Source organism: Lissotriton vulgaris, chromosome 7, assembly GCF_964263255.1.
Source record: "Lissotriton vulgaris chromosome 7, aLisVul1.2, whole genome shotgun sequence".
NCBI classification, from domain to species: domain Eukaryota; kingdom Metazoa; phylum Chordata; class Amphibia; order Caudata; family Salamandridae; genus Lissotriton; species Lissotriton vulgaris.
Genome location: NC_141695.1, coordinates 836,204,409 through 836,230,211, shown reverse-complemented (window position 1 = coordinate 836,230,211; position 25,803 = coordinate 836,204,409). Strand labels below are relative to the sequence as shown.

The 25,803-nt window shown below is 45.4% G+C and overlaps 1 protein-coding gene across 4 annotated transcripts in view; it reads left to right on the top strand.

Annotated features, from left to right (window-relative positions):
- The window catches only part of NOTUM (notum, palmitoleoyl-protein carboxylesterase), a 172,817-nt gene that overhangs the window by 15,222 nt on the left and 131,792 nt on the right, over positions 1-25,803 (top strand). The window contains exons 1-2 of one of the 4 annotated variants that reach the window (XM_086931181.1): positions 16,794-17,087; positions 23,398-23,778. In XM_086931181.1, the coding sequence (XP_086787307.1) occupies positions 23,450-23,778 (329 nt within the window). In that variant the 5' untranslated portion in view covers positions 16,794-17,087; positions 23,398-23,449. Of the gene's footprint in view, positions 1-16,793; positions 17,088-17,260; positions 17,872-23,397; positions 23,779-25,803 lie in introns of those variants that run through there. The other 3 variants (XM_086931180.1, XM_086931179.1, XM_086931182.1) reach the window with 3 other exon arrangements.

Sequence of the window (25,803 nt, the reverse complement as noted above, 5' to 3'; positions counted from 1 at the left end):
CCGATTTCTCCGCAACTCCCAAAATACGTACGTTGTTACGACGCGCACGATTTTCTAGATCGGTTAATTTCCAATCGATATCTTGTCTAGTACTGTCCAAGTCTTTGAGTTTTTTTGTAGAGTTAGCTCATCCTCTACCGCAGATATGCGCGTTTCAGTCTCCTGTACTCTCAAATTGGTATCCGTACTAGACTTAACCAATCGCCGAACAACATTCTGGAGCTTACGTACAGCCCCTTGAGTCCGGAGGCCCTCAGCCTTAGTTTCCTCTCTGAGTCATAATCATACGATACATTGACGTCTGTAACTTATATATAGATTTTAGTGTAACCTCCTCAGCTTCCTCTAATAACTCTGAAGATTCAGGATCGATTCCAATATTCGCACCAGCCCCCTCCCATTGAGGTTGACTCATGGCACCTATATTTTCATTAGTTTTGGCCTCTATGACCTTGCGAACAGTATTTGGGACTCCTTCATTTGTTAAAAAATCAGATCCAAGCATATCTTCTTCTGACATTTGGTTACAATCATCCGCCCAGTCTTGTTCCAGAGGATGCCCCTCACTTAAAAGTTCTTCATCAAGGTCTCCTTCCGATGCTATTGATACATCAGACATTGAAAAAAATTGGCCCCCTGATTCTATAGATTCTGCATCTTGTTGTTCATTCAACCTGGGCGAGACTCTGACTCCCTCTACAGCAAGGCAAAGTTCAGATAGTGCATCATCATTCACTCCCCCTCTTACTCCGGCTCCTTCCTCGTCTAGAGCTAAGACAGCAGGAGATTTGGCTAAGTAACTTACATGAGTTTTTTTAGAGTTAGCGGGAGGTAAGACCTTAGAGGGAGTCAGCTCATTTGTGATACTTTTGTTAGGATTAGTTATAGTCTTTTTTTTTTTTTTAATAATTCAGGTATAATGGGCTCTTTAGTAGTGCCATTTGCTTGAGAATTGCGATTTTCTAGATCTGTTACTGTTGCTGTTGTTGTTTTCTCAGCAACTCCTGAGGTGGTATTTGCAGGGTTAGCCAAATTAGTGTTTTTTTTTTGTTACTCTGCCTTTGGGAGCCATAGTTAAGTTTTCAAGTAATATGTCAAATTTTGTAAGATAGCTACAGTCTTTTTCTCTGTTCGTTTTTTTTTTTTTATCAGGTATTATAGCCCCCACCTGTTGCTGAAGAGATTAACAAACCACAATGTAGCAATGTAAAATATGTCCGCTCACCGCTTGATTTTTCTTCAACTGCGAATGCGGAAGAAACTCAGGAAACTGCTACAGTGTTGCACCAGTAGCTTCACAGAGTTTTTATAATTCAGCTCACTGTTCTGATTCTCACGGTTCCCGCCGCCTCCTCAAGCCTTGCTGCCTCACACTCCTCAAGACAAGCGGCAAACGGCAACCTGCCCCCACACCACACCACGGAAGCACAAGTGAGACAACTGGGACGCCGCGGTCTTAGTCTCGTGGCCCCCGCCGCCTTCTCCAACCTTCTTCAGAAAGGACGCCTTGAATCGCGCCCTTCGCGCTCCACAAAGCAGCCGGTCCAAGTGCCACGGAAAAGTCAGCAAAACTGCTACACTGTTGCAGCCACAGTTTTCAGAGAGCTGCCCGCTTCGACACAATGTAGCAAGTTTTTCACCGGCAAAGACGCCTTGAATCGCGTCCTCGGACACCACACAGCAGCCGGTCCAGGCACCACGGAAATACGGGTAAATCACAGCTGAGACGCTGCGGTCCCAGCCACAGCAGGAGAAAGCGGACAGCCACGATAAGTTCCCAACAGCGGTTCCAAAAACAGCCGGTCTCTTTCTCCACAGCACCGCAACTCGAAGAGTCCCAAAGGCCACAGAAGTCGATGGGATTTACTCTACAGCAACAACGCCAGGTCGGGTCGGCCAGCGGACGGAAACATAGCAGCTCCTCACACGGCTGCAGTAGCGGCCGCCATCTTGCTTCTCGCCTCACTCTCACCCCCTGGGCCAAAATTTTCTTAATGAACATATAATTTCCAACCTTTGAAAGGTGCACACCATCCTGCAAGAAAAAAAAACACTCCCCTTTAATGAGTCCATGAGGGATCAAACCCAACCTAGGTGATCGGAATTTTTTTGCTAGTTTTATTATTTACTCACTTTACCGAACGGTTCAGGGCACAGATCGATTTACCACCCCTCCACTCCACCCTTGGGATAATGTGTCACCATGCCATGACTGCCTGCTGGAACTTTCGAGCCAGCAACCCAGTTCAGTTATCAACCTCTCCAACCGCTGCAGACGACCAACAAGCACCAAGTCGTTGCCACACAAATGCAATGTGATGACCCTGGGGGGCATGACCCTCTTGGGTATCATAATGTCCAAAGCAGTCCTCAGCTGGGCCAGCTAAATCCCCCTTGGCCATGAAAGTGCAGGCAGTAACCTGCTTTCAGCGCTCTGTTTGCAAAGTCGCCTGCAAGATAATTCTCTTTAGCACGGCGGACCTAGGAATGGCCTAGAACCTGAACCTCTGTGATCCTGGTCACCTCCGCGTGGACAGGGGCCCTAAGACTTCCAGCCAATTGTGTGACTCACTACACCCACCATCTGAACATGTGCGACAAAAGGAAAGTGGGATCAAGAATCTGGTACCACAGTCATAACATATGCAGCGTCACATATCGTTTGTAACAACCCGAAGACCATCTAACAATCCTCTGCACTGCTACGCCTGGGAGCCCCATTACTGCTGCCGCGGTAACCACCCCAATCCTAAAGGAGTGAGACCCAAACTCCAAGGGATCGTAGCTCGCCACCTGTAGGGCACTGTTAAGGATTCTGCAAAACTGGTATCTGGTCAGGGGGGTTCCATCAGCATAGACCAGTAAGGCCCCCCACTCCCTGACTGTGGCCAGACAAAAACACTTTCAGTTTCTTAACTGGGCAGCATGAATTATCTGGGACTCTTTTTAGCAAGATGTGGTCGCCCCTCCCTGCTTTGTCAGTCTTGGACCTGGGCATAGTAATCTCCAAGGAGCCATACCCATCCAACCAATGGACGTCTGCAAACTGCAATCCCTCCCTAAAGTCCTTCTTTTTCCTGGCCACCAGTTCACACACCCAGAAAGCACCAAAAAAGGTGAGTAAATGCAGCCTTAAACAGATTGACTTTCCTAAAGAACCCACAGACTGCCCCCGATGACTTCAATATTGCTGTTAGTTTGCCCCCGTCAATGGGATGCCTGGTGTCTGGCGGAAAATCTTCCAGGCGCCCCAACCCTTCACCGTCCTCTGAACTAGGAAGGACCTGATCCTGTCAGGGTACCCGAGCATCTTTGCAAAAAAGGAAATCGCTGCTATGTGACAAACGGATGCGGCCACAAAATACCCCTCACTCTTCAGGGCCACCAAAAAACCTATAATTGACGCTCAGTTAAACCAAGAGCCATTTTCCCTGCACCCTAAGAAGTCACAGTAAGCACAGAGCGCCCCTTCGTAAGCCCACCTGGTCCTAGGGGATAAAGCTGGCTGCCACAAAGTCTGATAAACTGGGGCACCAATCTGCTACAGATGGTCCGGGAATGACGTAGGTGAAGCCGCTGCTCCTGGGTGATGGAACCTGTAACCCTGTACCTTGAAACAAGACAATGCATCAGCTGCGTTGTTCAAGATGCCTGGCACATGCTTGGTCCTAAATAATACATTCAGCCTTGGGCTTGCCAACTCAATCTCCTTCAGAAGCCTCAAAATCATTTTGCGCTTTGGACATTGTTTAATAATGCACTCCACCACAGCCATATTGTCAGACCAGAACACAACTGACTGGTTGCAGAATTGATCTGCCAAATAGAGAGGGCTACCAAAATAGGGAACGACTTTTCAAGACTTTGTGGCTGCAACATTAAAAAGGAGGAGACACTTTTATCAGATTAGACTGTCTTTGAAAAAACTACATTCGATACCTATGGGATCACCCTTTTCTGCCTCATCTTCACATGACCAGGCTGAATGCACCTGGTTAAAACAATGGAAGAAGCTAACCAAATTTTTAAAGACATCAGTCTCTTGACGTCCATCAAATGAGCCGTCACAGCAACCGGTCCGCCAGACAAGGGAGCATTGTAGATCAAGAAAGCTGAACGAGATGCTCTACAAGAATTGGAGAAGTTCCAGAAGAAGGAAGTAGAATGCCTAGGGGACATCTGCGATGCCACAGGCAAATCGGAAACTTGGAGTCTGTTTCTGGTGCAAAGTACTGTCAATTATTCCTGGGTATCACACATAGGACCTACTTAGAAGGGCAGGGGGGGAGCCTCATGGGACTCTTGGGATACTTGATGACCACTGACTAGTCTAGGGGAAATGAGTTTAAAGTTAGGTTTGAGTGGCCGACTGTAGGGTGGGAAGAAGAGTTCTGCTGAGGATGGGCTTCCCATGGCTAAAAGGGAAACATTTTCAATGATCCTATTAGGTGGGGGATAAACCATCCCAAGAACACCTTACTTAGACAGTTGAGAACGATTCCTAGTACACCCAAGAGCAGAAGAATGACTGTCTCTGATGGCAGAGGGAAAGGCTACGGTGGGGGGATAACCAACAGAAAGTGTTCACAGGCCTGATGCATATACTTGTCGGTAGGGAGGATAATTAGCTTAGATGAGAAGGAACTCAAATGTTTGGCAAAAAAAGACAATACTAAACCTATTAAAAGAAGATAAATGGAATGTATGCCTCCTTCAATAGACCTACATCGTGAAATCCAATTTGGCCAGACTGAAATCTAGATTTTTCTTAATCATTTGTTCTCCTCACACCCATCCAAATCAGTGGGAGTAGCCTTCTTATGTAGTAGCTCTTGGGGATCAAATGATCCTTTGCAGACGAGGCTGGAAAATGTCAGGAGTGGTAGCACAAGTCGAGCGCTGTACCTATACCATATTGTCAATCTACCCTCCTAGCTCTGGGCCATAACACTTCTTCAAAGCCAACCTAGTGACAGTTTTAAAGCAGCAGATTGGGATGCTATTATAGGAGGGGGTTGTAACTTAGTAACGGATAAGATAGATTGCATTCCATTTATGATGGGGTGGGGCAACCAGTGGGTAATTTAGGGCGTGGCTAGAGGAAGGGCTGATCAACACACCGTACTACACATGATGATGAACACACAGTGCTACACATGATGATGAATATGATTACACCTACTACTTCCTCATACATAAAACTGTATGCATAAGATCGGTGTGGGATTGTCAACCATATCTGATAACACTCATGTACTGGCCTTCAAAATTCCCAACTAGAGACCACTGCTGGCAACTTAATGATTTCCTCCACCATGACCATACTGTAAAGGAAATGGTGGTAACTGCCATTAAGGAAAATATACAGAGAATGAAACCCAGAGACTGCTGTAGCCATGGTATGGGACATTCTTAAGACAATTATAAGGGGAATATTTTTATCCGAAACTGCTCACATTAAAAAAGGTAAGGATTGCCAAGACATCAGACATTGGATCACAAATCATTAGCCTAGAAAAAGAAAACCAATAAGGTTCTGGTGTTGGGTCTCAACACTATGGGTTCCACTCAAGGTTTTCGATTAGATAAAGCAGAGCATATCCTTCTACGAATTCGCTCAAAAGTATTATTCAATTAATAAGAAGGCGGGCGAACCACTAGCCTCAACTCAAAGAATGTATAACGAAGGACAGGTTAACGGTCTTACTCTCCCCAACAGGTGATTAGGTAACAGAATACATGAAAATATCTAGGACCTTTTTTGTCTTCCCTAAAAAAGAAAAATTCTCTACGCTAAAGAAGAGGTAAATGCATCACAGATGGAAGTCTATTTTGAAACCAAGCCTGCCCATGGATAAAATTGCAGCACTCAAATAGCCTATCTCCGTGGAGGAAGTTATAATGGCAATAGTTAAGAGTATGCACGGCGCCTGGGCCAGATGGGTATACAACAGTCTTTTTTTGTCAAGGTCTGGCTCTTTTATTTTTATTTTTTTGGGTGAGGTTTTGTTTTTGAAGTTTCTGGACTACAAGCCCAGAAACTCCCTCGATGAGGGATGTAGGGATTATAGTGCTTCCTAAGTAGAGCATAGATCAGCAGATCTGCTCTTCATACAGGTCCATATCACTTTTGAACATTAGCTGTGCGCCTTATAAAACTCATGCCGGATATGGCTGACCTGGATCAGTCTAGTTTTAATCCTCAGTGGCAACGTGGGGATAATACTATAAAAAAACTCATTCACATTATAGAACGCGCCAAAAGAAAATGACAAATACCATACTGTACTCACTTGATGCAGAAAAAGGATTTGTGGACTGGTCATTTGTGTCGCAGGTTTTGTGTAGAATAAGCTTTGGAAACACTTTCTTACATGGGTATTCGTAAGATAAGCCTCCTCTACAGGCCTCCAACAAAGTTACATGATGTTTGGTCAACATCCATGAGGATTGACCGGGTACCAGAGAAGGCTGTCCCTTAAGCCCACGTATCTTTGCACTAACTCTGGGGCCATTGACGAACGCAGTGGGGAGCAGACTGAACATCAAGGGTGTGGATTGGAGGTTAAAAATATGTAACCTTCCAATTTTCACAGATGATATTATGATGACCATGGATCATCCCGAGCAATTGCTACCTCCACTATTGCAGTAAATTCAAAGACACAGAACAGTATCCAGATTTAAAATTAATATAACTGAGTCAGAAGCTTTGATTCTGTCTCTGCAGCAAAGACAACTATTGTTACTATAAGATCTGGTCTCTCTGAATTGTAATGCCAAGTCTGTCACATACCATGGAGATTCAATTGGGCCACATCATGCAGTATATATGAATTCAGCTTGTTTGCTCACATAGGCAAAGAAAAACCTACTGGCTTGGCAGGGTGGGGACTGTGAAGATAAATATTCTTCCTTAAGTTTTATACCTATTTCAGACCATTGGTTTGGCCTTGCCCTTCTTGATTCTAAAACCATTGCAAGTGGCTAATAATAACTTCATTTGGTAGGAAAGACCACTAAGATAGCAAGCAAGATTTGCAACTACGCACTACAGCAAGGTCTGAGACATCTGGTTGAACGGGGTAACCCAGAAACATTGAAACACTGGTGCTAAATAGATTATTGCATTGTGGCCATACCACTCTGGCAGGTATCATGGTGGTCAACATGCACCAACGACATCAGGCTTTTACTTTCCCCCTGTCACCAGGGTTACCCTGTCAATCTGGTATCGAGTGATTGGGGGCAAGTGGGTTGTGTTTGTTCCCTTTGCCTTTTACACCAGCCATCTCCCCAAAGGCATTTCTAAATTGGAAGTGTAACAAGTGTATCATGATAGGTTTACTAGTCAAGAAAGGATAGATCAAACCCTTTATAGATATTAAACACATGTATATTCTGTCAGAAGTCGATGGATTCGCATATGGACAGGTCTGACATGGATCACGGATTCAATATTGTGGTAAAAAATATTGTTGATGGAAATATTTTGTCAAATATCATGTGTATACTTTATAATAGTAAATAAAAAAATCAGAAAAATATTGTCCAGCAACATAAAAAAATATACTTTTTTAAATATACATTTTAAAGTAAAAAATCATAAATATAATATATAACATTAAAATAATGTTAATTAAATAAACACCACTAATGTTTTATACAGTATATATTTATATAAACACACGTTTGTGTGTGGTTATAGGCATATATAAATATAGTGTAACACAAATATTAAAAATATATAGTTTACATTTTATGAATTGTATTTTTTAAATATTTGAAATGTACGACTATAAAAAGAATATATATTAATATACATCCTTCTCACACACCTTGGTATCACTCGTACAAGAAAGTTGGTGCTTGTTGAAAAGTTTTTATTCACTGAACATGCTCGTACTACCCGGACACATGTCGGCTGTATCACAGCCTTGTTCAGAGTTAGCGAGGCACCATTTTGTTCCCATATTTACATTGCAATGGCCCGTGACATCATCCTGAAAATTAAAGGTGACTTGCATTTCTATCGTGCTGCTGTCCGACATGATCACATATTAAAATTAAATATTTGTGCCGCTTGGAATCATATAAAATTCATTACAACCATTACAAGGCATAATTTTATCTTTTACCCATTTTCAAAACACCCTATTACCAAATTCAATGTCTGGAAAGTATTTCTGGGAAGCATGAAGGCATGTTAAAATGATTTTAATTAACTTTATGTGATTTCAAGTGGCGAAAACATTTAATTTTAATATGTGATTGTGTCTGATAGAAGTACGATAAAAGTCTACGTCCTCCTTTTCAATGATGATATCACGGGTCATTGCAATGTAAATATGCGAACAAAATGGCACCTCGTTAACTGTGAACAAGGATGTGATACAGCCAAAACGAGCCTGAGTACCATGAGCACTTTCGTGAATAAATGCTAAAACTTTCAAACAACCATCGACTTCCTTGTACGTATGAGTAATAATAAGGCGCGTGAGAAGAATGTCTAGCGGACAAGCTGAATCTGCCCAGACGACATGCCCTTTGTCCAGGTGAATGGTGACAACCAGAAAAACACGGAGAGAGAAAGATAGGTGTGTGTGGGTGTGTGTGTGAGAATATGTGTGTGTATGTATGTGTATATATATATATATATATATATATATATATATATATATATATATATATATATATATATATATGCTCCAAGTTTGCCCCAGCTGGCGAGGGAGCACACCGGGATCAGCAATACCCCCTAGACTCCGCAGCACACAGACTGCAGCCTGACGCGTTTCGCTAACATAGCTTTTTCAAAGGCTGTTTCCTTTTGAGTCTCTGCAACGTTCACAGGGCCTCATAAGTAAATCTGCCGCCTTCTGATAGGCTGTGCTTAATAAGCCTCTCACAGCAGTCTCCCACAGAATTGTGGTAAATGAAGTCCTGCGTCATCTTCCCTGGATGGGTGCCGTTAAGCCGAAGTTCACCAATGCACGCCCTGGATGGGCTCTGCGCGGTCTTGATTCCGGTGCTGTTCCCTTCAAACACAACCAGGCATGATTCCCAGTTCTCGACCTGCTGTTATCCTTGCAGTGGTGCTCCCTCCGTGGCAGAGCCTGCCACGTGTAAATAAATGCTCCAAGTTCGCCCCAGCTGGCGAGGGAGCACACCGGGATCAGCAATACCCCCTAGACTCCGCAGCACACAGACTGCAGCCTGACGCGTTTCGCTAACATAGCTTTTTCAAAGGCTGTTTCCTTCTGAGTCTCGGCAACGTTCACAGGGCCTCATAAGTAAATCTGCCGCCTTCTGATAGGCTCTGCTTAATAAGCCTCTCACAGCAGTCCCCCACAGAATTGTGGTAAATGAAGTCCTGCGTCATCTTCCCTGGATGGGTGCCGTTAAGCCGAAGTTCACCAATGCACGCCCTGGATGGGCTCTGCGCGGTCTTGATTCCGGTGCTGTTCCCTTCAAACACAACCAGGCATGATTCCCAGTTCTCGACCTGCTGTTATCCTTGCAGTGGTGCTCCCTCCGTGGCAGAGCCTGCCACGTGTAAATAAATGCTCCAAGTTCGCCCCAGCTGGCGAGGGAGCACACCGGGATCAGCAATACCCCCTAGACTCCGCAGCACACAGACTGCAGCCTGACGCGTTTCGCTAACATAGCTTTTTCAAAGGCTGTTTCCTTCTGAGTCTCGGCAACGTTCACAGGGCCTCATAAGTAAATCTGCCGCCTTCTGATAGGCTCTGCTTAATAAGCCTCTCACAGCAGTCTCCCACAGAATTGTGGTAAATGAAGTCCTGCGTCATCTTCCCTGGATGGGTGCCGTTAAGCCGAAGTACACCAATGCACGCCCTGGATGGGCTCTGCGCGCTGCAGGGTCTTGATTCCGGTGCTGTTCCCTTCAAACACAACCAGGCATGATTCCCAGTTCTCGACCTGCTGTTATCCTTGCAGTGGTGCTCCCTCCGTGGCAGAGCATGCCACGTGTAAATAAATGCTCCAAGTTCGCCCCAGCTGGCGAGGGAGCACACCGGGATCAGCAATACCCCCTAGACTCCGCAGCACACAGCTATGTTAGCAAAACGCGTCAGGCTGCAGTCTGTGTGCTGCGGAGTCTAGGGGGTATTGCTGATCCCAGTGTGCTCCCTCGCCAGCTGGGGCGAACTTGGAGCATATTTATATATATATATATATATATATATATATATATATATATATATTTATATTTTTTGGTCTTTCTTTGGGGGCAGGGGGGTCTGCCAATAAATCGTGAAATATTCCAAGCTTGGAGTGCCGTCTACTTTCTTGAAACGAAGCAAGTGTGTGTCTATATATATATATATATATATATATATATAATCTCCATTATTACGAACAGTATTGGAGTCTGCGAATATTAGATAAACTATTCCCACTCTAGTTTATGCAATTGCAGGGAAAGCGTTGGACTTCAAAGGGGTTAAAGTTACTATTCCTAATCTAGTCTAAGCAACTTCAAACGCATTACATATATGAATAACTGTATTAATGTAGAAAAAATATTCAAGCGTTTAACATAAACATTATTAAAACATATTTTTATCCTTCCTCACCCGGGTATGGATAAGGTACTGACGCAATCTGAATGAAAGCAGGCATCAGACTATTAATCCAGCTTCAAATGTATTAGTGTGCTACCGTAACGCGAATCAGACACGTGTCGGCTGTCCTTGCTGCCTTGCTCGCTGATAGTGAGGCACCATATTGCTCATGTATTTACAAATGTGGCATGTGATGTCTTTACGAGCAGTGAAAACAGACTTTGTTAAAATATCTCAAATAATTGTATCGGCAATTGATCATAAATCGTTGACTGCATGAATTAAATTGTACATACATTCATTCATTCCGTTTTTTAAAAACTAATGTGTGTATATTATCACTCGTGTTTATTCAATATATTTTGCTATGATGCCAAATTTATGCGGCACGCGGCATGTGCCTTTCTGTCTGGAACCTCCTCTTCACTGACTGGACCAAAACCTCAGTACTCTTGAACTGTTTTGTATCCACCCCAAGTTTCCTCCGAGAAATTCAATTGGTCATGGGGCTCAAAGGTACCTGGATTTCTAGCAAGTGTGATGTAGGTATAAAACAGCTTGGGGTGTCGACGTGGGCCTAGGCAGAGCAAGGACAATCTGGTTATTTTAGTAGATTTTACTTTTAAATGTACTTGCTTACTTATTATTAAAGTCCTTTTTCTAAAGCCAAATACTGCCTGGACATTCAAGTTATTAAAGAGATATTCTATTCGGAGTTTCCACCTTCCTCTTCTGGAGCAGGCCTTCATTGCTCACTCTACCTGCTCTGAAAGAGACAAGTGTTAAAAGTGTGTACTTTCTTGGAGTGCTACAATATTGTGTCTGTGGGACACCCGTGATAAATGATACAAGTCATACTAGCAGCTATTGGCCTGTAACCTTTGCTTGCCAAGGATTGCAATTAAAGCCCTCGCACATACCCTCAGGGTCATTGTTGCGAAGTGGTCCATTCCATGTAACATCTTGAAGCCGACCTGGTTTTTTGCCTACACCAGGGTATATGATGGTATGCTAGAGCAATTTCCTATATTAGATGGAAAACTATAAATGCAACATACTTCTGGCTAAAAAAATTAGGGTGGTTTGCAAATGTCACGCATGCAATGTGCCTCTTGGTAGCAGTGAAAGGGGTGAACTGTTACCTATAGTCCAATCGCACAGCCTAGTAGCTGGTGAGAAGAGAATACTCCAATTGTATTCTTCTTGAAGGCTCTGGCGGTGCAGAAACGGATAAACAAGGCACTGCACTTGCACCTCTCTTGCACAGTCTAGAGTCTGACTCTAGAGCAACGTGTTTGTAAATAAAGCACTAGTTCTGATATTTAATCAAGCTGAAGGGAAGTTTACACAAAGAAAGGGAAGTGCTCACATTGAAAACGCGGCAGGAAGGTCCAGGTTTCTTTTGATGGCCTTGCCGAGGAGAGGGATTTCTGGGGCATGTGACTTGAAGCCAGAGACCACGAGCAGGAAACCGATGTTGGCACCTAAAAGGGAGAACTGAGTGCCTTCCTGGGCAGTAATGGGTGAGCTGCCTTCATTCTTGTGATGGTGGACAAGCCTATAGGGATCTCGGGCAAAAACCTGAGAGGACTGCGCTCCTAAAAGGCAGGGGGGTGTCTCTTCCTAGAAAGTCTCTTTTTTATAAGAGCTGAAAATATGTGCAGCAGAGGATGTTAGCAGGGAGTCCAGTGCTTTCTCCTACTTGTTTTAAATGTATGACACCTGCATATTGTTCCCAAACTCACTATTTTTCAGGCAACATTTGATGTGTACCTCAAGCGGAAATTGGCACAGATTTGTTGAAGGAAATATTGACATGGGTAATTAATACATATAGGTAGACGGTTGCAGTATTCTGTTCTGGACACTTTTTAGGAGTTTTCAGGTGTTGATTCAATTGAACTAACTGAAGTAAACTAGTACTACAACTCCCAGACAAGGTTGGTAAACAAAAATTCAGAACAGGAGCACTGAGTTCTAGAAACGTGCAGTACGTCATCTTTTTAACCATAATCCTAGCATGATGATGCAGCCATGATACTTTAGTCCCAATATCGGTGCTTGTGTCATCAAGTAGGCATCTTTGAAGTAGTTAAAGTAGGTCTTACTTGTCCACATACTAGATATTTCACAACACATTTGCTTGGCTGGGTTTTGTTTCAAAATGCAGAAAGTACCTATTTTCCTTACCCTGATGGTGTTTCATTAAAAAGTATTTTAGCACAAGCTAAGCAAAATTCAAATGCTGCTTGATTTGACACCGGTCGAGATTGTATTGCACAGCATTATTATGTGTTGCATTTTTCAGTGTAAACGTTTAATACAACTATACTCGCGCTAGGTGACATTTGGTTATCCCTGAGAGAACTGTAGACGATCTGGGGATTATCAAACAATTATTTCTCTGGATTGTGTTTTACAGGTAGTGTGATACTGTGTGGTAGTCAAGGAGAGCGGACCATGTGAAAATAACAGGCATGGCATGGGATGGGTGAGGTGCCCCTATGGAAGTAAAGTGGAGAGTGGGAAGCATAAACTGAAACAGTATGACCTCATAAATACCCCTCAAGAGTACGCAGATGGTGATTCTGGGCTGGCAGAATGGCTGGTTATGGGACAAGGTGAGCTTTGCTAAGACCAGCGAGGGCCAGCAGTGTGGCTGGTCCCATTTGTCTGAAAGGTCCCACTTGTCTGAAAGGTCCCACTTGTTGGTCTTTTGAAAGTACACACCTTCATATACCTCATCTATGTAGAGGACGCCTGGAACTACACAGTGGCATAATGCAAAGTGATGGGGAGTCCCTGCAAAATAGTAAGAGGGGCTCCTAAGTCTCCCATATCTCACAGATATTCATATGAATTAGGCTAATTGGAGGCCTCCTGACAGTTCGGGGCCCGCGGCAGGGTTGGATGCCAACCTGTGCCACAGGGGATGGGGGAGCTTGCACTACGCCCCTGGAATTACCTCCAGTATTAGGATGGAATTTTGGGTCTGTCACCAAGTGGCAAACTTTCTGGAGTTAAGCCAAGAAGCAGAAGAATCTGATGTGCTTGCAGAGCCATAATGCAAATATGCTCTTGGGCCCCAGGGTGCCTTCACCGCTCCAATTCTCATCTCGAAGGTAGACTTAGTCCAGGTCACAGAGGACTGAGGACTCCACACAGTAATTTAGCACTGTTTAGCTTGTCCTTCCTACCCATAAAAAATTGGTGAATCCCACTCTCAAAATGCTTTTAAGTAGCTTAATAGTGGTGTACAGCTCCTTGAAATAACCCAGAGGTACATACCTGCAGCAAGTCCAATTAGTGGTGCGGTGTGTTGTGACCAAGGGGTAGATTAAAACGAAGGACAAAAACGGAAGAAAACCTTAATGAAAGGGCTGCAGACTCAAACCACATAGGTGGTATGTAGGATAATCTGATGTTTTAACAACCGCACACACACATCTCCAATGCAGATCAGTTGTACAGAGTATGAGGCTAAGTGTATTGGTGGGGTTGACTTGGGGAGGAGCGGTGACCTACATTGAGACAGTGTAATGTCTCCATTAACAAAGCCCCATGATGAGTTGAGCAGGTTTTGATGCTTCAACCATCGGCTTAGGGTGGAATGTGCCCATCAGAATATCCAAGTGCCATCCTGCACCTCATTTTCTCATTCTGAGGGTCCAGTATTGAACTTTTTATCAGTCTTCTGACTGGTGCTTTCCATGCTTTGGATATTTCTCCTCAACAGAGTGCTGGACTGGCTAGTGCACCTGTGCTAGCTAGTTACCATTGAAATGTACATCAACTAGGACAGGAAACTGCATTATTCATGTGTGGTTCCCTCTGAATGTTTGGGGAGAACTTTATGACAGCTGTCACTTGCGGTCTGGCCTAGTGCTGCTGTTTCTAAATATTAGCTGATGGTTTGGCTTATTCTTAGTATACCTTTTGAACTGAAAGCGTTCTGTACACGTGCAGTAAAAGGCTGTTAACTCGAGGCAGGTATCTTTTGCTGTCTTTCCCTGAAGAGCTAAAAGTATAGACTATGGGACATTGGATTGCTGCAACAGGAACAGAGAAGGATATGCAATGTATGGCATAAGAAGAATCTGCCCAGTTTCAGCCCAGAGCCTTAATCTAGGTCGTCCTTGCATCGCCACGAGGAGCTTTGGTCCATAAAGACTGCAGAGAGCGGAGCCCACCAACTCTTTGGTGTGTATCCATACTCAAAATATGCGCTGCAATTAGGCTCTGGAGACCAGTGAATTGTTCTTTCCTATCACATCCAACCTTTTCCGATAAGTGTTACTTATTCCCTGTTTGTTGAAGGTCTGTTAGCCTCCAAGCGCATAACCTGTCCTGCATTCCTCACCCCTTTCCTTGGCCCCATTGTGGCTCGAACTGATGGTCTGCAAGAGTGTATGGGACGGCTGACCACACAAAGAATAGTGCTGCAGCACCCACTTCAGAGCGCTGTGATTCTCACAGCCACAAACTTCCATTGAAGTGATCAACTGCGATCAGAGAAGATACCAGCGAAAACGGAGCTGAAACATCACAATCCTCCTGTTCAGCAACCAGCTGGTGTTGTGTGTGCCCCATTTAACAAAAGGTGAGTTAAAAAGGAACTGGTCGGGCCTCTGTCCTCTACAAACCAAACACTGTGTTTTTACTAATATTAACCATTGCCGTCAGATTTGTATTTTTTCTACAATAGAACATAAAATCTCTTGTGCTTAAGCCTGAGTCAGAGTCCAGAACCCTGCCAATAGCAACTAGCATTTAATTTGAACTTTCATAGCTATTCTGTATCTTTCTTAATTTAAATGGGCTTGTCTTTTTATACAGAAAAAGCACCGCCTGTACCTGTATTTTGTATATGATACTAGTGCTTGATAATTCCTCACATTCTACCTCAAACCACACTCCAAGACCATGCCTTCACTGTTTGACCTGTAAATTGTACCTTAACAAGCACTGGCACGGCCAATCAGTCTGGTTTAGTGCATGCATGCAAACAGAGGCCTGAAAAAATTGCATCCATACGATTGCACATTACAGCCAGACCTATTGGCTTTGAATGTGACTATACATGATGATTGCCTGTACTTTTAGCTGCAAACCAGTCCCTCATGCAAAGGAAATCCAGTGGAGTTACTCCATAGAAGTGGAATGATCTACTAAATACTCAATATATGAGGTGAGAGAGAAATAATCCTTTGGTCTGATTTAAAATATGACGGTGTCATGAGCCAATGATTAAAGGAAGCTAACCGAAAGCCGCTCTGGGTATAGTGTAAACATTATGTCTGCAGACAGCTGTGCTGGCGACTCGGACCTAAATAAGGAGACACTTGACAATTCAGTAAGCTCCAAATAGTATCTGACTACGGTGCTTGCACTGACCATGAAAATCCTTGCTATGGGGAATGACCAATGGCCTTTAAACTCCCCATGTCCCAGAGAAATGGGATTACACTGCCCCTCACTGCGCTCAGAGGGACTCTGGGCAGGTCGGGGTGCTTTCACCGGTGTCCTTCAAAGCTGCTCCCATCCTGATACCACAGCTCTGTAAGGAGGACAAATACTATATGCAGAGGTGGGCTGGGAGGAAGGTCTGTGACCTCTTTGAACGCTGAGACTTCTTCAATGGTGTTGCAAGAACCAATAGTTATTGGCCCAAAGTGGTGAAGGGGGGCATTGAAGAATGTGGGGGTTCATTTACCATGAGGACCATATACTAAGTTTTGCATAAACTCTCTGCTTTGTGATCATGGGACACCGCGTGGATCGCAAGGGCGGCGGAGGTGTAAAGGAGATATGTGCTCTTTCTGGGTACTGGGCTTCGTTTATAGGTGGGAAGTCGGAGGCGGAAGTTTTAGAAAGAGTAAAGGCTTCATTTCCCTTCCTGTCATAGATCTACATTCGTCAGTATTTACTGGGTAGCCAAGTTGGAAAACAGAGTACTTTATAAACTTGCGGGGGAGGGTGAGAGGGGGTCCGGAGCATTACTCGGCATCCCTAATGGCCGCGCCCCTCCAGGTACCGAAACCCAACCCCCAAGGCCCATTTCCCTGCTCTAGAGCCCCCATGAAAGGGGGTCTTGTGGAGTCCCTGGTGCCTCCCCCTCCCTTGACATCAGCCCGCCCTGCCCGCCTCATGTTACTGCTGAGGGAGATGCCTCATCCGGGCCGCACTGAGCCTCGACCACATCAAAGGCACTCCCGCCCCCCCTTACCCACACCCCGAGCCGGCCCCCGCAGCAACGAACTGCACAAGGGACCGCGCCAGAGTGAGCCCAGAGACTGAGAGAACCGCCTGGGAGTCAGGAGGAGATCCCCAAAGGCAAGAGAGACGCACAGAGACTGAGGGAGGCAGAGAGTCCTCGAGAAGGAGGTCCCCTGAGACGGGTGTAGGAGAGCCACGAAGAGCAGTGAGGGGACGGCTGCAGCAGCGACGGAGGACACCTCACAGAGATCCCGGAATCATTGGGGCTCGGAAACCCCGGAAAATGTGAGGAGAGGGAACCCCACTGAGCCAAAAAGAGACCAGGGAGGGAGACGCAGAAACCAGAGGCGATTCAAGGCGCAGATGGAGGGAGGACCCTAGAGGCTGGGGCAGGGAGACGCCGAGAACTAACCCCACAGAGAGACCCTAGATACAGGGAGACCCATAGAGGCTGAGCTACCCAGAGGCTAAAGACGGCTCGCAAAGGATAGGAAGGCTCCGAGTGCAAGGACAAAGGTCAGTCACCTCGGTACGGCCATCTACCCAGAACGACGTGACCCCGGGATAAAGCGGCGCACGCTGCCATGGCCGGTTCTAGTCTAACCTGAGACGGAGATAACGAGCTGGGACACCGTATGCTGCCCGCCTGCCTGGAGTATAAAACTGCTAACGCCCGTGAAAAGTGTATGCGGGTCCGGCCTGCAGGGACCCCACTAGCCCAATTGGGGCTGGGAGCGCCGTGCTAGGACTGCAAACTGGCAACCACTGGGCAAGAAGCTGCGCGAGCCCAAAGCAAACACCAGGAGAGAAAGGTTGCCTGCTCTGTCTGTGGGCGTTTGAAGGTGCCAGGCTACCAGCTGCATGAATTCGGAACTGCATGCATCTCAGGTTTGGGCATGTACAGACACCGGGCTAGGACATGCCCACCTTTCGGCCTAGAAGTTGTACAGATCCCGGGCTAAGAGCAGTACGAATACCGCAGCGGGTCAAACCATCTGGAGGGGCGCACGCAGGACCCGACTGCAGGAGCTCCGCTTGGAGAAGACGGGTAATCTCTCGCCTGCCAAAGGTGACCCTCCCTTTGCCCACTAATAGACTCGGGACCCTCTCAAGGGGGAATACACCAAGCCCGCCCGAGTGTCTACCCAGCGTGTGCCCAATATGAAGTAACCACAGACCCCGTCCCAGCTATCAACTAACTCCTATCTGCACCATCTAACCACCAGCCACTGTCTAATGTACACGCCCAACCTGTATCGGAGTACCCACAGACCTCTTCTTCATATGCCAACTCCACCATCACTGCATCCTCTATCCACAGACAACTGCTCACCCTAGACCCCAGCTACTGCCTATCTGTGTTAATACTGCCTGTGTCCCATCTGCACATCGTCTCCACATACCCACTCGTCCCTGCTCCCTGCACCAGTCTATCACTGCCCCATCTACCGACCATACCCACCAATCTCTGCCCCTTCTAGCCACCTGCTTCTAGTAGATATACCCATATTCCCACCTCTGCTCCCTATACCAATGCAACCGGTCTTCACATACCACTGAAATGCTCCAAACGTAAACCCAACCAACTGTATTAGTCAACCACTTAATGCTCCATATACTACTCCAGCCTCCTCTACTCACCAATAAGTGACCCTGCTGCCCACCCAATCTTTCCAAGCACCTACCGACCTCTCACTGTATCAGTCAAATTCATCAATCCCTCTAACCACCAACTATTGAGTCATCCAGCAATCAACTATTGCCAATATACTAAAGGTATAAAGGTATATTGACCCATCCTCGCCCAGTGTAGCCAACCAACTTCTTCATGTTCCCCGCCGAGTTTACTTAACTACGACTAACCTCTGCCTAAACACTAGCCTTTACCTCTCTTCCCACCACCAGCGTCTGCTCCATGCCCATCCTTTCACATCTAGCCACCAAGCCCTTTGACACCCTCTTTCATTATTATGGATTTGTTTAGTTGTTTTTCTATTGCATGGTACCAATGACAGACAGAGTTAAAAGGAGCGCTAGAGGTACTGGGTGGCAGCATGATGAGGTAGCCTGGCTGAAGTAGCTGTTGGGTTCACTTGGGATTGTTGCACTGGGGAGAGTGCTTGTGATTGTGCAGAACTGACTTCTTTATATTCAGTGTACCAGAATATAGTAAACGATGATCTGTTCTGAACCCTGTGACCTATATTGTACATGCTCAATTGTTCTATTCAGCTTGTAATGTCAGCTTAGCATATAGTTTTCTTTTCAGCCAGTCTAGCACCCGCATTTCTCTTTGGTAGTTTTTTGATCAGCCTAGCTTCAGCACGCGCCTATCTTCAGCAGGTCTTTGCTCAATCTATTACATGGAATACTTTGCACAGTCCCCTCTTTTTTCAGCCATAGGGGTGCATATCTCCCCCCAGTCTAGCACCCGTTCTTGTCTTCAGCAATTCAATTCTCTGTCTAGCACTCTTCTGCTGCTTTTTCCAAAGTCAAGCACTGAATCTCTCTTCAGAAAATCTTGACTCTGTCTAGTATCTGCATCCATCTTCGGCAGCTCTCTGCTGAGTCTACCGTCATACCTCTGTTCTTCAGATCTTTGCTCAGTTCAACACCCATTAGGTGGTCTATATAGTGCTAAAATCTTGCTTTGTGATCTGAGACCCACCAAGTGTTCAGAGGTATCAAATCCTATTTTCTGGTCGCTGCATTACTGCTGGCAGCCGTTTGGATTATTGTAGTAATCTGTGTAGTCTCAGTTAATGTTAGGCCAGTATTGGGTTGTTTACATACGCAAACTTTTTTCCCTTCCCTCACTCTGCTTCAGTTTGCCGACTTCTTTTTAAATGGGGCATCTTCATGGCCCTTAAAGTTAACACAAGTTTGCATAGAGTCCAGGTCTTTATACTGGTCTCTGCTAAACTGGTAGGATTTGAGGCTGCCTTGTTCAGGCAAGACCTGAGTGTGTGTCCACTGTGTATAGAGGATGCATGCTGTATTGAACTGGAAAAAAAGAATATGGTTCTGATTCTCAAACTTCACTTTGTAGTACTACAAAATGTAAGTTTTACCTATATGTATGAGTTGAATTCTCCACCGACTACGGATTCTCCGCAAATTTAAGTTCAGATGTTAGTAGTAAATGTGGGAAGAACACCGGGGAGTAGGTGGGAAAAGGGGCAGAGTTACTAATAAAGGGAATGGGATTAGGGAGAAGTAAGATGATTTTGGGAAGGTCAGGGCAGCAATTTAAGGAGGGACATGACCCTTCCACACAAGAGTAAGCTAACTGCATCACTCTGGGGTTGGAGACATGTAAGTTTCTTCTGTAGTAAATGTACAACCTGAGTTTGTGAATACTGAAATTAGTAAACTTACTGCAAAGTTTGAATTTACTCAAAAGTGTAACATACCTCTGTAAATCGGGCCCGTCATGTTTTTTAAACAGCTAAGGACATGTTGGTCATTGATCAGTCCCTTTCTAAAGTAATTTCTTCTTCCTCAGCAGTATTTGCCCATTCTAGTACCTGCACCTTTCTTCAACAACTCTTTGGTCAGTCAACAACCTGCACTTTTCTTCTGGAATTCCTATGCCTGGTGTCTTCAGTCAGCATTGCTCACGTTATCATCTGCACTTTCTTAAATAATTCTTTGCACAGTTTAGGTTCTGTCCTTCTCTTCAGTCAGTGTTTTTCGCAGTCTAGTACCTGCATCTCTCTTAATTATTTGATAATGCATTATCTGCACGTCCCTTCAGTCAAGTCTTTCTTTGGTTGAAAACCTCAATTTTACTCTTAGTAGTTCTTTGCTGAGAATACCACTAACCCTTCTCTTGAATGGTTCTCTTTTCAGCCCAGTACCTGCACTTCTCTTCAGAAAATCTTTGTTCTCTCTAGCGCCTATCACTTTCTTCAGCCAGTTGTTGCTCTGTTGATGGATTGCATCTTCCATTGAACCTTCTTCACTCTTTCTAGGACCTGTATCACACTTCAGCAGTTCTCTGCTCAGTATAGGATTGGTGACTCTCTTAAGCAATACTATGCTCCAGCTAGAACTTGTAGCTCAACAATTATCTTTTAGTCTAGGACCCTCTCCAGTCAGTCACTGCTTAATCTGGCAATGACCCCTTTCTATAGTTGCTCTTTGCTCCAGCACCAATTTTTTGGCAATGTTTCCACTGAGATCAGTGGTGTATAATCAAATCACACTATGGCTGCAAAGCCTAGACATTAAGGGACTCAGTATAAAGGTTGGCAATTCACTATCACCTAGGCACTAGGACATCAACCTGTTTGTACACTAAACCCAACATCCGGAAAACAAAATTCTGGACCCCAACATCTAGTGAACCACAACAATACGGTCTCTTGTTTTTGCTACATAAATCCATTCAGTAGTATATCACCTTACAGTCTACAAAAGGTACAATAGGACACAACTCACCTCAATAGACAAACAGCACACAAGGCCCAGAGAAAGAGCTCTTGAGCTAACTGAGTAGCTCACCTGTGTGCAGCCCAGCCTATTAAATGAGAAATATTTTGCTTGGTTGAATTAATATACATATAAAGAAATTGAAATTATACTGCACTTATAATATTAGTCGCTGTTAATGTGTTTTATTGAACATAAGTAGCTCTCAATACAGAAAAGGTTGGAGACCCCTGCTCTAAATGATTAAGGCGAATGGTTCAGTGAGCAAATTCCTAGTAACACAAGATAACACCTGCATCTATTTCTCTTACTTATTTTAGCCACACAGTTGTCTTCATTAATTCTTGCTCTTCCGGCACTCTCTTCAGTCAGTTTCTGCTCACTTGAGCACATGAGCCTGTCTTAAGTCGTCTACCTGCACACCTCTCCAATCAGTCCCTGCTCAGCCTGGCACAAGATCACCTTTTCAGCTAGCATCTGTCTCAACTAAACGTACCAAAAAAGGGATTGTTCATTGCCTTTATAGTGAAATGCATTATAATATTCATCCCGAACATGCCCAGTACTATCACCCTGCTGCACACCTTCCTACACCATTACTAAAGGCAGAATGGTAATGGCCTTTCTGCAGAGGGGACTGTCTGGGAGAACTCCACAATACCGCGAAGCAAAACCGGCATCCACAACTCTCCTAAACTATGAAATGGAAATTTCCCAGGAGCACGGCAGGTCTGCAGAAACTTTTTAACACCACTAGGGAACTTTTGTGGCCTCGGACACTTGTGTATCATGGTGCAGGCACACAGTTTTGCCAGTGTAATGAAAAGTGGATGCTCCTTTATTTGTATGAGGGCGTACCACCATGCAATTAAGCATTTGCCTTGGCCCCTGCACCTCCACTATAATAAAGTTGCACATGTGAAATAGTCCGCTCACTGTGTATCACCCTGCAGGTGGCACACATTTAGTGTGCCACAAAGAACGTCCTTCTGTAGAGGGAACGGCTGGTTTTAAGGACCAAACAGTGGTTCCACTAGCAGAGCTACAGTTGGACTCTGTCCCCAGGTCTGTCCCCTTGGTGGGGTTGCTGCTCCTGGCTAGATGTGCCTACATAGAATGACAGGTTAGTAGTAACTGTCCTCTGTGCTTTTGGCAGGTGGACCCTGCAAGCCAGTCTCTGAAGGGGGCCATGACTACCCCTCCTCAAGGGTGATCACCACAAGGGGGCATTCAGGTCCATGGTTTGGGAAGGCTCCTGCAGAGAAAGTTAGAGAGGCAACCTCCAAACTGTTTCGCTGCCATGCTCTGTCCAGTGCAAGTGCCAACTCTACCCGTTCTCCATGGCTCTGGAAAGCTAGCAGTTGCTTTGCTGTCCTGGTGTGTGCTACGTGCACCTGATGAGGGTACACACAGAAGTGTGTGCGACATCTGTGAGCAGTATCTGAGCTCTACGCTCAGAGGAAGGAGCTCCCTCTTTCGACCCTTAGTCTGTGGCGCTGCCTCAGCTGCGGTGCAGAAGTCTCTGGAAGTGCAGATCGTTGCTCTTTCTTTGAGCAGTGCAGTACAATCCACTCAGGGCAATGTCTTTTTTGGCTCGTTACTTTACAGCTCCACAGCACTGGGAAGTTTAAGAAGTGCAAATTCTAATTTCTGTTCTTCCAGTAAAACCGCATAGTGCAGTGCACAAGATGTCATTTGTTCCACACTATGGTAAAATCGCTACAACGGTGAACTCTAAATCATTTTAGGGAGCCATCCCATTTACTTTCAAATACTCAACTACTAAACTCCTCATTCCCTAGCTGTCCCAGAGTGTGATCTATCCCTACTGTCTGTGCTTAACCATTGTACTGATTTGTAATGGCTGAACCCTGTATCATTTGAGGCTGCCCTCTGTCTGAATGTCCTCCATGATAATACCCACACTCATAGGAGCTATCGGTGTCCCTGTTCACCCCAACACCTCCCCCGATCGTTTTGTGAGGCCTGTTCTTCCATATCATCCGAGGAGGTACCACAGTGTCTAGGTTGACTAAGATACACCGTCCATAATCGTCAGTCATACCTGGTCTCCTACATCTGAGATTGCTCATAGTTGAGGGCTTCTTCTGCCTCTGGTCTGCTGTGGGACTTTAATAATGCTATTTTCCTTGTCCTGTAGGTTGTTTTACCAGTGGCTTCGCTTGAACTCTACCTGCTGACCAAACTGAACGATGGACGTTGGGGCGATGCAGGTGCTGCTGATTCTAGGACTCCTGCTGGGGGGTCCTCGGACTGGTGAGAGTAGAAAGAGCTGGCGGAGGCGAGGGCAACAATCACCAGTGCCCAGCAGCACTCACCGGAGTGATTCAGGAGCTCAGCCTGTGGAGAGCTTCCCACTGGACTTCACAGCGGTGGAGGGAAACATGGACAGCTTCATGGCCCAGATAAAGAGTTTGGCACAGTCACTCTACCCCTGCTCAGCACAGAAGCTGGAGCACGACATGAAGCTTCACCTCCTGCACAACACATCGGTCACCTGCAACGACGGCAGCCCAGCTGGGTAAGGATAATGCATGAATTTGGGAATGGGTGGAGAGTGGGGGAGATGGTGGGTTGAGGCACAGGGTCTATCCTCATCTGTTTCAAATCCATTGCCTTACAAGTCTGCCATAATTCTGTAGAGGACTAAAGAGTCCCCTCCTTTGGTCCACTTATTATAATGGGTGGGACCTGCCTTCTCCTTCATCCATATTATCTGTTGATTTTGTTGTCCAGCTCATATCCTGACTGGTTGCGAGTATTGTCACCCTGCCAGTCCTCCACTGCGATCCAGTAATTTTTCAAATTATCATCAGTGGGCACCATCCTTACTAAGATTTCACCATCTTCCCACCTTACAATACCGGTTCTACCAAACTTTGGCATGTACACATCTTATCCTATACAAACTTTTTGATGCATCACTCCTCCTGGATTGCCATGGCTTTGAGCTTGAGATGGCTTGACGGAACAATATGTAAACTCCAAATTAAACTGGTGACCTTATGGCTATTCATAAATAATTCTTCTGTGGCCCACGTTTCTTGAAACATTACAATGTCATAGGACCTAATCATGTTTACCCAATCTACGTTATCTAGTTCTGAGCGTAGACCCGCCACGTTCCAGCTCAAGACGCTCAGGCTAATATCGTTGTCACTTATTACTGGGTGTGACCTCTTTTCGGGGCAATTGGCTCTGGGTGGGTTATTTATGGATGGCCTAACATTTACATCTGTATTGGGGACCATGTCTGGTAGTCAATCTTGTGTGTCCAGAGTGGACAGAGCGTAGTATCCATTAGAAAGGGGCGTGACTGTTTCGGTGCTACTATTTGGAATTAAAGTTTGCTTATAAAAATAGCCCAGGGGAAATGTGCTGATATTAGTAGGGGGGTTAAATGATTCATCTGTGATGGACAGAAGGCGACAGACCAACTGAGGTCTTCTGAAATTTAAAAACGATGCAGTCCCCTTCTATAGATTTATTTGAAGGACCAACCCAACCTACTCGCCTGGCCATAATTATTTCGTCCATCCTGTGCGGGTCAAACTTTTTATGTTTTATGAAGCCAGTCTACCGACTTGTTTTGCAGATCGCACCAAGACTCTGTCTGTCCCTCCCTAAGTGCAGGGACACCAGTAAGGACGAGTACATATGGGGCAGAGGCTCGGGGGAGGTGTAGGACGTCTGGGTTAGGATTGGTGTTTGAGATGGGATGGAAACCAGACTTTCTAGGGTCTCTGTTCCCAGTATTCATGGCATTGACTGGCCTTAGACCCTGCTTCAACTGCCTGCCCTGGCTGGTAACCCCCTTGAGAGTGCCCATCCCATCCTTTAACGTTGGCCTACTACTTCCATCTAGATGACCATCATTTATTGCCAGGAAGTCTCCCTCTGTCCCACATCGGTGACAAATGGTTGCTTGGATTGGAACTATAGGGTCTGCTATACTTTGTGGTTGTGAAACGCCGTTGCAGGTAATTTGACCATTTGACTGATCCTTGGGCACTGGTTGAGAAGAAATTTCCCCGGCCCCACCATTATTTATATTAGCTGTTGCAGTGTGTTTCTTAGACCAGGTCAACCAAAGGACATCAAGTTTCTTAACAAAAATGTCCATCACATCGTCTAGTCTAGACTCAAAAGCTTCCATCATAGTGTTTAAAATTTCAATTCCCATGTCAGTGTTATTAGGGTTAGTAGCCCACGCTTCTTCAGTCTGGGTGGAGATAGAATTACACCGCCAGGCTGCAGTTATACCATCCAGAAAAGGGGGTGGCCACTGGGCCAGGGACAGACTAATTTGCATATAGCCAGGTTCTGAGCTGGGATGGTGCAGTGAGCTAAATAACGGTGATGGATCAAGCCCTGATCTTTGGACTGGGTAAGAGTGGTCTGCTTAATTCAGACACTCTGTTCATCACCACCCCCTTTTCTGAATCGTTTTTGGCCACTATAGGAGTGGCAGGGTATACTCAGACATGAGTCCCTTGCTCACTGCACCATCAGGATTCAAGCAAGCCGGGCCGACGACGGCTGAAAT